Source organism: Melopsittacus undulatus, chromosome 14 (genome assembly GCF_012275295.1).
Source record: "Melopsittacus undulatus isolate bMelUnd1 chromosome 14, bMelUnd1.mat.Z, whole genome shotgun sequence".
Classification (NCBI taxonomy): Eukaryota; Metazoa; Chordata; class Aves; order Psittaciformes; family Psittaculidae; genus Melopsittacus; species Melopsittacus undulatus.
In genome coordinates this window covers 3669997-3683611 of record NC_047540.1, presented here as the reverse complement: position 1 = coordinate 3683611, position 13615 = coordinate 3669997, and the positions used below count along the sequence as shown (strand labels likewise).

The following is a 13615-nucleotide window of genomic DNA, read 5'->3' as shown; positions in this document are numbered from 1 at the left end:
GTATGTGCAATATACAGTCACAAGGAGCACTGAAAACTTGACAGCTCGCTTTGGTCCCACAATCAAGAGGAAGCACATGTTAGAGGTGATGGTAATGGTAATAGCTCCTTTAAAATGAGGAGGAATGACCTAGAAGTGAAAGGACTTCATAAGTGAAGCCTCATATTCATGAACTGAGATGACAAGCACGCACCAGCTCCTGTACCACCACATAACTCCTCTGAAGAGGCAAGGGGGGGTTTGTTCCTCAGAGTGTCCATTCTGCTGTCAGAGCAGCAGAAACTGCAAGGGATTGCTGCTGAAAACCTGGCAGATAGTTGAAGTTCCATCAACCTCTTTCTTTAGACTCCCCTGGGTATTCAGAAACATAATCTGAGTCATTTTGGTTGTTACTTTTTTAAGGTTCTCCTGAGGATGGAAAAGAAAATGAGCAATTAAATGGAAAGTGCCTGAGTTTTTTTCCCTTGGTACATGACAGGTTAAGTTTTAAGAGAAGCTTTCTGATATCACTTTAGCAAACCATATGCTTAACTCTCAGATTTACTATAAAAAGCCATTTCAGAGAACTGAGCTGACCAGGCTTTTAGGAGGATTTAACATGGTAATAAGTCTTCAATCCAAAATAGCTAAGCAGGCACAAAGTGGGACAGGTGCCTGGCTGCTTGGTTTTGCTTTTTAAATACTCATTTTTTACCTCGTGCTGGCCGGAGCTGGGGAAGTTGGCCAGCTCTGAGCTGCAGTTGCAGCTGGCAGGGAAAGCTCTGCCCTCCCTTCACATTCACCTGAAAGACAAGGATGGAAATCAGCAGGAGGGAAATGCTGCAATAATCCACTGACCTGTAATTGTGTGATTACCAAGAGCTTCCATCCCGTAACATTTAACTGTTAGAACACTGCTCTTTCTCAAAGGGAAAGTAACTTGGTTAGGTCATGGTTTGGACAAGGACTTACCCCTGAGGATTTGGGCTTAGTGAGACGGACAGTCTGTGGTAGTGCCCACCCCATAGAGGTGTGGCAGGACGTAAAACCTTGGGCATGAATAGGACTTTCTGCAGCAGGAAGGCAGGGGAGGATTGGGTGACATCCCTCCTGGAGCACTGTCCTCTGCCCTGTCATCACCAGGAGCACCAGCTCTTGAACTGAGTAGTTTTTCTATGCTTTTTAAATCCTACCTCTTTGGTCTCATCGTTAGAAATAGAGACCTGTGTTTGATGCTGTCCCATGTCCATTAGGGAGGTGGTAAGGCCAAGTGCAAGGTCCTGCATCCAGCTCTGGGGCAACAGCACAAGAGGGACATGGAGTCTGGAGGAGGCCATGGAGCTGCTGCGAGGGCTGGAGCAGCTCTGCTCTGGAGCCAGGCTGAGAGAGCTGGGCTGGGGCAGCCTGGACAAGAGAAGGGGAGACCTGAGAGCAGCTCCAGTGCCTAAAGGGGCTACAAGAGAAACAAGAGGTCTTCTCCAACCCAAGCCAGTCTCTAGGAAATCAGCTTTTTCTTTCTGACACTGTTCCTCTGTGCTTTACATGTAGCAACTTGCAAACCCCACAGATCCTTCCACACCAGCCTGCTCCCAACCCTATACGCTCACATTGAGTGGATGCAGCCAAGGCCCGCTTTGGCTACAAGGGGATGGGGCCAGGCACCCTGTGCACTGCTGGGCAGGGCAGGCAGTGAGGGGACAGCACAGGGTAACTGCTGTAAACCAGAGGAATGTTTCCCATCTTGTTTCCCTGCTCCGCTGCACTTCCTGTTGTGTAACCAGGCAAGTCCCCCCAGGACCATGACTCTGCACTGCTCAGTGATCTCATTAGGGAGGGGTGATTTCTTCCTCTTTCTTGCCTTGATTTTTAAAGCTGACACATGACACAAGGAGGAAGTGGATGGATGGAGGTAACCTGCAACAGCCCTGGCCTGAGAGCCTGCTTGGGGAGGTAGTGAGCCCAGGCCATCAGCTGGCACACATAGTGCTCTTCCCAGGCTGGCTACAGCTGTAAGCTGGAACGATGCCATTAGTTTCCAGCAGAAGATGCTGTTACCAGAACTCCTCCACCTTGTCAATAAAATGCTGCAAACATCTTCTCCGTTAGCAGCATGACATCATTTTCCAGGGATGAAGCTAATGATAAAGCCTCCAGCCTGGCAATCTCAGCGTGCTTTTGCTTTCTCCTGAGAAGGAGGGTGGGAAGAGCACCCTGGAAGCTCAGCGTGCCATGCAGCAGCCCTGCCTGGCCGTCTGCTCACCCTGCCTTGTGTGACCCTCCCTCCTGCTCTGTTGTCATTGCTCCTACTCGAAGCCTTACTCTGACTTGTCCTGTTCCCTTTTCCAGACCCTGACCTGGATCTCCAGCAGGCCCTCCACCAGTCCATCTTCATGCCTTCCCTGGCTTCTAGCCCGACCCACCGCCTCCATCTCTGCTGGGAGAAGCACTGCAAGCTCCTGCCAGAGGTCTCAGGCCTCACAGCCAAACATGTGGCCAAATGGACTGTGGAAGAGGTGAGTCACCTGGTCCCTGTTCTGCTCTCTTGGGGTGCAGGAATGGCAGAGCCCTCCTCTTCCGGAGTGTGAATTGGAAGTTCTCTTTATTTTCTTTCCTTTTCTAGGGAATGCTCTTCTGTTTGCTATGCTGACTCAGCTAAAAGTTATACCCAAGTCCCTTTATAAGGGGGAAGGATGCCTCTTAACACTCTGGTGTCCATGGCTTATTTCCCTGAATAGGCTTCCCTCCCTTTCTTTATTACCCCTTGATCTTTTAGTCCTCAGGCCTGCAACATGACTCTGACAGCAGGCTCCTGTTTCTCTCTGATCTCCCTCCCCCCTCTCCTGTGACTTTGCTGCTGATTCACTTTTACATTGCAGCTCATTCCAAGCTGTGCATGCCCACTCCTCCTGATTCCCCTGGAACAAAACTGCCCACAGCCTGCCCTCGTTCCTGACAGAGGGAGCTGTGCAGCTGGGGACGTGTCTCTGCAGCCTTAGCTCTCGAGAGATCTCCTGTAATTAGGTGGCATATGAAAAAGCCACTAGATTTTGTGTGCTGAGTAGTCAGGTTTTGCCTTGATGCCTTGGGCATAAATAATACTTGTATCTCTGCATGGGAAATGGTGACAATTTGGATCCAGGTGCTTAATCACAGCCCATTTAATTCGAGAGGGATGTGCTGTGATGTTGTGCTTGCAAGGACGGAGGTAATGTGAAAAGCAAGAAAAAGGTGCTGTTTGTCATGCTGCAGGGAGGATCTTCAGAGACTTTAGAAAGTGCATTTTCCCTAAGTGCCTCTTCCATCACAGGAATCCAATCTTGACTTTGCTCTTCATGCTGGAGTCCGGTGGGACTGCAGTATCCTGGGAGATGGGAACCACAGCAGTTGTGAGGGGGATAGAGCAATTAGCATTGCTGCTTTAAAACGTGGGCCTTTTCTGCTGGTGGTTTTGTTGTTTGGTGGTTTTGGTATAAAAATGAGTTTGAATTCAATTCATAGCAAGGAGGAGAAAAACCTCCTTGAAAGCTTTGCTGTTCTCATCCTTCTTTTGAGAAAGCTTCCAATGATTTTTCCAAAAGGCCTTTTAGAAAATCAATAAAGGCAGAAAGCAGTTAATCCTCTGACATGGAAATCAGGATCTCTTTCTCTTGGATAAAACATGGAGCCTGGTTCATGGAGGAAACGAGTCAAGACATAAGCCAAATACAATTTGTACTTTGCCATTGACCTTTAAAACAAGTGCTGGGTAAATTTAACTGGGGTATTAGTTCGTTAAGGGATGAATGGAAGCAGGGAGCACAGGGCAGGAACGTAGGGCACTCGGGATCCAGTGATTCAGAACCCAGAATACACTGAGCTGCAGCCTGAACCAAGGGGTGAACTCTGGGCTGGCAGTAGGAGTGTGAATGGGCACATGAACCCCTCAGCTGCAGCATCACTATGAGCTGGCTGCAGTCATTACAGGTTTTATCTTGGATTTCAGGCAAGTGGGATCTGGTTTTGCAAATCCTGTTCATCACAGATTCCCATAGGAATCCCTTTGGCCACTGTGTGAGCACTTGCAGGATCAGCATGTGCGGTGGAATGTAGCCCCAGGTCTGGCAGATGAAAGAATCAGGACTTTCTGTGCTGTAGGGAGTCCACAGTAGACGTGATCTGTCGACATTTGAGCTCCTCAGTCTCCCTACAGGGCAAACACTTGCCTTTGGGTTGTGCTTTGAACTCTGCTGCACAAAGGAGCCCATTCTGCTGATCTGAAACAGGAGCAATGGGAGTGTAAAATCCTCCTTTGGTTGCAGACAGAAGAGCTGCTTTTATTTTATAAAACCCACATTAAGGAAAAAAATGTTGCTTTAATTCTCTGTTGGTTGAGAACAGCTGAAATGGCTGAGCAGCAGCAGTATTTAGGGGCCCTCAAGCTAAAACTCTTGCTAACACTGAACAGACAACAAGAGTAGTTACTTTAATGCAGCTTGGTTATTTATTGAAAGCTTCCTGTCATGTTCTCAGAGCACAGCTAGTGCAGGATACCCAATCACAGAAGAACATTAAGATGTGCTACAGTTGTATTGCTCATTACTTAAGCCTGCATCAGATGCTGATACCTTGGGGGGACTGTCCTTGTGCTAATTGCTTGTGTGTTACTAAATTCCAGTTAAACCCAGCTCCTCTCTGTGTAGTCTCATGAGGTGTTGTCAGTTCTGCTACAACTTGATACTGAAGAGGTGTGTGAGGCTTCCTTCCAGCTGTACCAACAAGGTATACGAGTACTGTGCTGGTTTCAGTACATCACATGTATCTAGGAGTGCATCAGCACCTTCCATAAGGTTGCATGGAGTTTCTGAGGTGTTCTCAGAATTCCATAAAGCTCTTTTTCACCCTCTTTCCAGTGGCAGTCATAGTGTAAGATGCTTCCACCAGATAGCATTGAGGTTTTTCCCAGCAGGAGGGGCATGCAGGCATTTGTCTCCTCAAAGGAAAAGCCCTGAGCTTCCTGAACCCCATCCCACTGTGCTCCTGACCTGGCCAGCACCTCTTAAATACAAGCACAGAGTGGTTTGGATAGGGAGGGACCTTAAAGCTCATTAAGTTCCAAGTCCCTGCCATCGGCAGGGACCTCTTCCACTGGAGCAGCTGCTCCAAGCCCCTGTGTCCAACCTGGCCTTGAACACTGCCAGGGATGGGGCAGCCACAGCTTCTCTGGGCACCCTGTGCCAGCGCCTCAGCACCCTCACAGGGAACAGCTTCTGCCTCAGAGCTCAGCTCAGCCTCCCCTCAGGCAGGTTCAAGCCATTCCCCTTGGCCTGTCCCTACAGGCCCTTGTCCAAAGCCCCTCTCCAGGTTTCTTGTAGAATAGTACAATGATATTATATAATAATAAGGAATGGGGAGGGGGAGTCACAAAGAAAATAGTATTTTGTTACTTGTTTATAATAGGAGATTTCTATCATAATCCTCTGTAATAGGAGATTGCAGTTCTACAGAAGAAAATGTGGAGCCACAGCCTGATGGGGTTTAGGGGTTCCCTTTAAAATGTAGCTGTCCTGTGAGCAGAAGATGAGGTGAAGCAGGAGAAGGATGCTCTGCTTTCAGATTACATCATGGAAACCACGGGAGTCGGAGCTGTTACCAAAACTGAGCTTCTGCTGGGGCAGAGCAGAGCCTGAGGCCATGCTGACAGCTCCGATCCTCGTGGTTGGAACTGGGGGAAGGGAATGAATAGGGGATCAGCTGGGGATGCAGTGACACGAGTCAAGAGCCTGAGAATTCTGAGTTAAAGGGAAGCTTGTATTTGAGAGTGACCCCTCCTGTTTGTGTTCATGGAAGAAAGGTCACATCTGCACTAACTCACATGAATATGCCTCATGAAACAGAGCTGTTCCTGCAAGGGAGCATCCAATTAGCATGAGATGTTTGATCTGATTATGCCTCGATATACAAATCTTCTATGAACCAGTGAAGCTGCAGCTGGAGAAGACAATGCACATTAACTCACCCTCTGATGTGCTCACGGCTGCTCCTCGCACTGCTTCTTATATAATGTAATCCAAGGGCTGCTTGCATGTCTCCGGGGAGATTATTCCAAATGTTCACAGATTTCCTGCTTAGAAAGGTTCTTCCCTGATGTGAAATGTCAAATGGAACTTTCACCCATTCAGTCCTGTTGGTTCCATGCATCCTGTGCACCCACCGTGGGTTAAATAACCCCAGACTCCTTTGTGCATTGGGAAAGCAGCAGCACTCACTTGGTTTATCTTGTCTCTTAAAGGCATGTCAGCATGGGGAGCTGTCTGAATTCATTTTTCTCTTCAATTTTACTTCCCCAGCAGTACCATAAAGAAAGAGAAGTTGTGGATGGGTTTAAGACAGTTTAACCATAGACAGCTTTTAGTTGATGTTTTATGAGGACCCTTTTGAGCGATGAAGTGGTCAAAAGTTATTATTAATAACCAGAATACACTTTGCAGAGGTGTTGCAGCAACAACCCAGAAATGTTTTTCATCTATACCCTTCATTAATGGTACAGTTTTAAGTGTTAAAGTTTTAAACATTCTTGCATATAGAACTCTCATGCAGAAACAGGAGCTTTTTGCTTGATGCTATCCCATCTTCATTGTGTTTCTCTTTTCTCCCACGTAATTCCAGGTTGTAAGCTTTATCCAGCGTCTGCCTGGTTGCAAAGAGCAAGCATCTGTGTTCAGGGAAGAGGTAAGTCAAATCCTGCACTGTGCCACTGCGTGTCCCCTGGCAGTGGGGTGGTTTGTACCCCATCACAGACTCATGCACTGACAGACTTGTCATTGAAGAGCTTGTGGCATTTAGGAGGCAGCTTCAGCATGGAGCTGAATTCCAGCCTGGCTAATTGCATTCTGCTGCTTTAAATTTTCCATTGCCATTCCAATCACTGAGCTTATGCTGAACATCCTGTCTTGGACTATCGTGCGGTGGGTTTGGCATCATTATAAAGATGTCCTGTTGGAATGGTGCAGTGGAGATCTCATCTGCTCCCTCTAACAAGCACATACGCCTGCTTCTCTTGGCCAGGCTGGCAGTTGTAGGGTTTCCCAGGAATCTCTGGCTTTCCCAATGGGCTGAGGAGAGAGCAGGAGGGGAACCTTTCCTTGATGAAGCAGTGGCTGGGGTATCAGAGCATCTCCTGCGTGTGGTGTCTCCTGCCTCAGCTACCATGTGCTGGGCTGGATTCTGTTGCCTGGTTGTGGGGAAGCACCACGGCTGCAGGGAAGCCTGAGCAGGCACAGGATATGGCTGTCCTGGTTTTCAGCTCATTTCTTTAGATGGATCAGAGACACTTGGGTTCTGTGAATGCTTCAGCCTCCACTCACATTGCAGGTGTGACTTGGAGGATCTTTATGAGCCCCTGATTAATTGGCACAGATGTTCCTTCTCTTCTGTCATCGCTCTGCTGCTCTGATTGCAAGAGCTTGAGGGCAGGGGCTGCCCCTTCTCTGTTCTGTGTGGTGCTGAGCACACCCTCTGCACTGAGGAAAAGTATTGCACATTGTAATGTCTTTAAAGGGCAGGTTTTTAACAGATGACTGCTCCCCATAGCTGGCTTCCTCTGCGGGTGAGTCAGGCTGTGGTGCATCTTATGGGGTTTATGTATCTGTAGTTTGTTTTGCCTTGCTTTAAAAACATGCACACACACAAAACAGAAAACAAAAGAAACAGAGACTGGCAAAAAGCACCATTCACAATGTAACAATATTCTTTAATGCTCTGGAATAAACAATATTCTGGAATACTCTGTACTTGAGTACAGTGGGAATAATGAATTTTATTCAAATGAGCCAATCTTTCAGTGTAGCTGAGTGTAAAAGCTGCCTCCTGATTTCTAGGGGAGCTGTGTTCAGAGGTGAGATGGAGCTAACAAATCTGCTTAGGAATCCAGCCACTCACAACCTATTTCATTTCTTCTGGCCATAATTTAAACAAGTCCTGAACACTGTGACTGCTTTCTGGTTCAGAGAGCAGCACAGCCACATCTATTTTAATACCTTCCTCTCTGCAGCCTCGAAGTATGATTCCCAATGCCAGCTGAGAGCAGCTTGGGTTGATTTCAAGTTTATGCTCAACCTGAATGGTCAGTTCGAAATGAAAACCCTTTGAGCAGCTTGGCTTTGGCCGTAGCATAGGTGTGAATGAGGCATCTGCTGAGCTCCACCTCCAGTGTCCATTAGCTGTAATCAGGCCTCTGAGTGCTCCTGGTTAGGATAAATAAATCCCTTGCAGGCTTCTCTTGGCAGGGGGCAGAGGGATAAGTTGCTGCTTACATTAGGAACAAAGAGAACAAATTGTGCACAGAATTTTCAACCCCATCCAAATAAGTTGGCACAAAGAAAGGAATCATAAAGCTCAGGCACTGATCCTGGGCTTGTTTCTAGGACCAGTTCAGGAAAGGTCTGTTTAAAAGAAGCATATTTGAGGCAACGCAGTGGAAATGAAGCATAGTAATAATATTGGGCTCAAAAGCAGTTTGAAATATAGGGTTGTTTTCCAGCAGTTTTCTGCTACTTTTAACTCTATTATTCAATTTAAGCAGCAGTCCATTTGTTTCAAGCTATTTTAACATGTTATTGCATTCGTGGAGACTCCAGGCAGCTTGCAAATATGATTTGAGGATAGTGTATGACCATCTGTGGACTGGGAGTGCTGCTGTTGTTCCAGTGTCTGTACTGGGAGGTGAAGTAGCTTGCTAACAGTCTTGTGTGGTTAGAGAAGGGGAAACCAAAGCTCCTGGCTCCCAGCTCTTTGCTTTCATTATACATTGGTCCAAGTTTATTCAATGTATCCTTTTCCCTCAGTCACTGATTTCCAAAGAAGTCTGAGTTGGGAAGACTCTGGAAATAGAAGAATTGTTATTGTGGATGGGCTGAGTGTCTGGTGTGATCTGCTGCACTGGTGAACATCAAGCGAGAGGATGAGACACTGTCAGTCTCTGTAAATGGACTTTAATGGAATAACTCAGGGAGACACATCTTGTTTGTCTGTGTCCATTAATCTTTGGCTTCTCCCCTGCAGCATTTGGGGTTTATATTAATTATATCTGGGTTGTCTCTGTGGATGCTGTAGTACAGCCAAGTAAATTTTAACCTCAGATGTTATGATTTCACTCACTGCTACGAAGAGTATCCTGTATTTTCACAAGGTAGTATGTGTTTCTCTTGCTTACTTTGAATCTACTCAAGTGCTACCTTGCTGATGGATTAGGAGGGTGTGTATGTAAGTCCAGACAGTGACATATCTTTACTATGCCTTGTTTTATACAGCACACGATCTCCTTTTACCTTGTGGTAAGCAGGCCCATTTAATATCACAAGTTCACAATAGCTTCACATTTCTCCTTTAAACAAAGCCTTGTCTGTGGGCATGGTACATCCTGGTTGTGAGAGAGTCTCTGCAAGGACAGTATGTAATGAATGTACTAGGTAATGGTGATGTTACATTCCTAATCATTGTAGATCAGTGTAATATATTAATTCTTGGATAGCTGCCTCCTGAAAACACACGGTCTGGATTTCCTGAGCTCATTTCTGGCTGCAGATTGTGACTAGGCTGCAAGATTTTTGACAGTTGTTGACTTTTCAGAGCAATTATAGTGAATAGAAAGGCTACGGAACAAGCATCTTCCTGGTAGGCTCTCCAGAAGCCTTGCCTGCAGCTGGGCTTCTCTGTTTCTAGAAGGAGGGCTGGTAGATGAGGTCTGAGACCCTTGGAAAAGGGGGTGAGTGCCGGAAGTACAAGTTTTCAGTGTTCAGACCAGTGTTTATGCTTTCATTCCATAGTTCAGAGCATGTTGTTTAATTGAACAACCAGAAATGGGAATCCTGCCTATCTCTTGATGCTAATCTTCATCTTCTCTTGTGTTTCCAACCTCTAGCAGATAGATGGTGAGGCCTTCCTGCTCCTGAACCAGAGCGACATAGTTAAAATACTCAGTATCAAGCTGGGTCCTGCCCTGAAGATCTACAATGCCATTCTCATGTTTAAGTCTGCAGAAGACATCTGAGAAGAGTCCTTTGGCAGAGCCCACGAGGAACTGACAGGGAACAGATCTTCAGCTGAGAGCATTACAACGTGCAGGTTGGGACTTGGACGTATTTTAAGTAGAACTTATTAAAAGTATTTTTCAAGACACCAAACTCCTGCCATAGTCTGGAATATGGGGCAGCTTCACTTCCAAGAAGAGGATATTATTATATTTTGTAATTGAGTTTGGGTTTGCTATATCAATCTCTTTTTGAGATCTAGAAGAAACCTCCGGTTCTAAGGGGAATCCAGGGGAACACTGGTGGAGCTGCAATAGCAAGAAGAAAGCTGTGAGTAAAACGGCTGCTGTGTTCAATGAGAGTGCCTGAAAGACTGAGTTATCACCAGCATGTTTAATATATGTGTAAAAACTCTGGGAAAAGAGAATAAGAAAGTAGGAAAGAGAAAAGAGTGTCGGAAAATAGGGAAAAGATACACTTCAGAGCAACTCAGCTGTATCCTTCAATGCTGTGACTCAAGAGATGCCTTTTTCAGGACTCATTTTTATCTTGTAGTTTCTCCTGATCCTGACTGTACCATTGCTGCTGGGCTGCTTCCACCACAGAAAGGTAGCATGGGCTAAGGGTTTCATCAGTGGTGACTTGCATCGTTTCTGGTAACAGGCAAAATGTTCTTCCTCATGTCACCAGAGAGTGGGAAGCAAGCCCTGTGGAGATAGGCTTTGGGTAGGCAGAGATCTCTCATAAAGGTATCTCCCACAGGAGACAAAGATGAATATTTTAGCTCTGATTTTTCCATCAGTTCTTTTGTGCAACTGCTGCCTGGACCAGGAGCATCTTACAGCAAAATGACACGATCAGGGGCACTGGGGAATTTGATGGATTCATTCTTGGCCCTTCCAGTGTCAGACAAATGGCAGAATGAGTTGGAAACCCAGCATTGGCCACTCCGTGTGTACAGATACACAGTTGATCCTAGAAACAATTTGCTTTTTATTTGAACAATCCACTTTGTTTCAGCCTTTTCAGCTCCGGGTGGACTTGGGTCTGTCCTACCAAAGAGTCACTGTGCTGTAGTAGCAGGGTATGGTTCTGCTAAGGCAGGCAGAGCACACAGGGAGGTTTAACTGGAGGGGAACTGAGATTCAAGCAGACAGCAAAATGAGTTAAATACCTGTTCTGGAGGTTGGTTAGAGCCATCCTGGCTGGGGAAGTCTTTCCCCCTCACTTCATTCAGAGCTGCCAGGCTGAATCCTGTCTGTGTGAACCATTGCAAGCACTGTGTGTTCACAGCTGCGTGTTGTGCCATCAGCTCTGCCCATGGATTTCCATGGGTTTCTCAGGCACTTCCTGATAAGATGTGATCCATCTGTAGGCACCTCACACTCCCTCCTTGGCATCTTTGTCACCAGTGCTATTGCTGCAGCTTCTCTGAGAGCCACTGGGAACAGAATGAACACACTGTGACTGTGTGGTGACAACAAGGAACACACTTGATCTTCCTTCCTTCATCACTCCTTGTCCTTGGTCCAAGCTGGGAAGGTCCTTGTGACTTGCCTAAAGTTGTAAGTTCCTTAAAGCTGTAAACTGAGCAGAATCCAGACCACTGAAGCCATACAACCCTCGATTAATATGTAGAGCAGTTTGTCTTCTTGCTTTCTATTTTTGTGTAAGATCTTAAGGAGTTTAAGCCTTCCACAGAGAAGACATAGGGCTGGTGGGATATTTAATAACTAAAACATTAACTAGCAGCCAGGCAGCGGCAGGAGAGTGATTTAATGCAGTGTTAAGCACTAGGCAAGGTACAAGTTTAATTTATTAAACCACATTTTTACTCTGATAACCAGGATATTCACCAAAGAGTCACATTCCTTTATCCCACTGCGCACCCAGCATCAGTGTAACAACTTGAATTGTAAATGGCATGTCCTGCACTGACACAGCTCGCCTTCTAGGCAAAGTAAATTGTTCACTGACAACTGGAGCAGAGGATCTGTAGCTGAACTGGTTTGTTCCTAGCTCTCCAGTGACCTGCTCAATATTCCTGAGCCCTTCCTTGCTCTGCTTTCCCCTCCGTGATGCCCAGCAAAGTGGGTGAGTGCAGTTCCACCTTTGTTCTTGTTCCTACCAGATGTTCTGGTTTACCTCCTTCCTTTGGGAAACTGGGTTGGGGGACAGCAGATTGCCTCCAGCAGTAGACCAAAATACAACATTTAATCTCTTTTACTATATATAGATAGAGGTTGAAGAGAATTGGTGAAACAGGCAATGAGATCCCAGTCATTGAAATGATTCAAACCGCAGAGAAATCTTTAATCCTAGGGGCTTCCAAGCCAGCTGGATCAAAGATGAAAATGAGTGCTTGGAGGTTGTTCAGTGTCAACAAGAGTAGTGCGTTCAGCAAGGAGGAAGGAGGAGCCCTTTTAGGGAGAGAAGGAGGAGGAATGTGCTTCTTGTGCCTTTTTTTGTAATCCAGTAATTGTCTTTGCAGAGCAAGCAGGAATGTGCACACATCTATTGCTGCCTCCCTTCCCAAATATAGCTGGTTTCTAATCAAATCAAGCAACTTCGCAAGAACACGAGAGCAGAAAGATTTCCAGTGTCTTCTGGACACATTTAAAGTTCCCTAATCCTTACAAGCCAGACAAAGAGCTCATCTTCGAGCCCCAGAACTTGGGAATTCACTGGTTGCTGATGCCGTTCCGCTCACTTTCACATGGGGCTCAGTGATTTCTTTCTGCTGCCAGACTCTGCCTGGACACGCTTTGCCTTTCCCCAGTGCTGTGGGAGGCCTGTGTCGAGGTGAGGGCTCTGCAGATGCCTTTGACTGCCTGATGCCTTCTTGTCTAATTTGAAACATGCACTTTGAAGCAGAAAGGCAAAAGCTGCAACTCTGCGGTGAGCGGCACTGGAGCTGGTTAATGCCACCAGGGTTTTGGAGGCTTTCCTTGTGTGCTGAGTGTCAGCAGAAGCCAGCTGTTGGCCTGACTGAACCCAGAAGTCACTTAGAAGTAGAAGTCTATGACTTAGAAGCAACCCAGAGCAGTGACAACTTCCAGTGCAGTTGGGAATTGTCAGTTCTCAGTTAAAGTGGGTCTTACTCCTTGCATTGGTTCCTGTGGCCCTGATTTTGACATGCAGAGCCATCATGTTTTTCTCCTGTTGGCTCTACTGGAAAGTCTTATTAAAATCCTTCTGTTCCATCACCAGTGATCATCCTGGTAATACAGTAGCAGCAAATTTCTGCTCTGGGTAATGAATCCCGTTAAAGTTGGATGGAAACATTTGGCAACACTGATGGCAAAACTCCACAACCAAAGGGAAGACCCCCCCAACGTTGAGCCCAGGGGATAAGCTCGTTCAGCTGTAGATTTCCTGCCTACTACTTTCCTGCCCTGCCTAGGGTTCTACAGCACAGCAAGCTTTAAAGCTTTTGACATCCTCTCCATGATGCTTAGATTTGAAATTCCTGGTACTTGAACTGGAACCCATTGTCTCAGTTCAGCCTCTGAAATGGCTTTTGCCTGTTTTAAACCAGTTCCTTGAGCTCTGTGTCACACCGGCCCTGACCTTGCGCTCCACTGATGCTTTCTTCTGGAAATGTGAATAAAACTTAATATAAGTTCAAA

At 46.4% G+C, this 13615-nt stretch overlaps 1 protein-coding gene across 1 annotated transcript in view; it reads left to right on the top strand.

The window, feature by feature from the left end:
• The window catches only part of LOC101874964 (lethal(3)malignant brain tumor-like protein 3), a 45514-nt gene extending 31899 nt beyond the window's left edge, over nucleotides 1–13615 (top strand). Inside the window, exons 18-20 of the mRNA XM_034069271.1 lie at nucleotides 2326–2492; nucleotides 6625–6687; nucleotides 9878–13615. Coding sequence (XP_033925162.1) covers nucleotides 2326–2492; nucleotides 6625–6687; nucleotides 9878–10006 — 359 coding nt within the window. The 3' untranslated portion in view covers nucleotides 10007–13615. The remainder of the gene's footprint in view (nucleotides 1–2325; nucleotides 2493–6624; nucleotides 6688–9877) is intronic.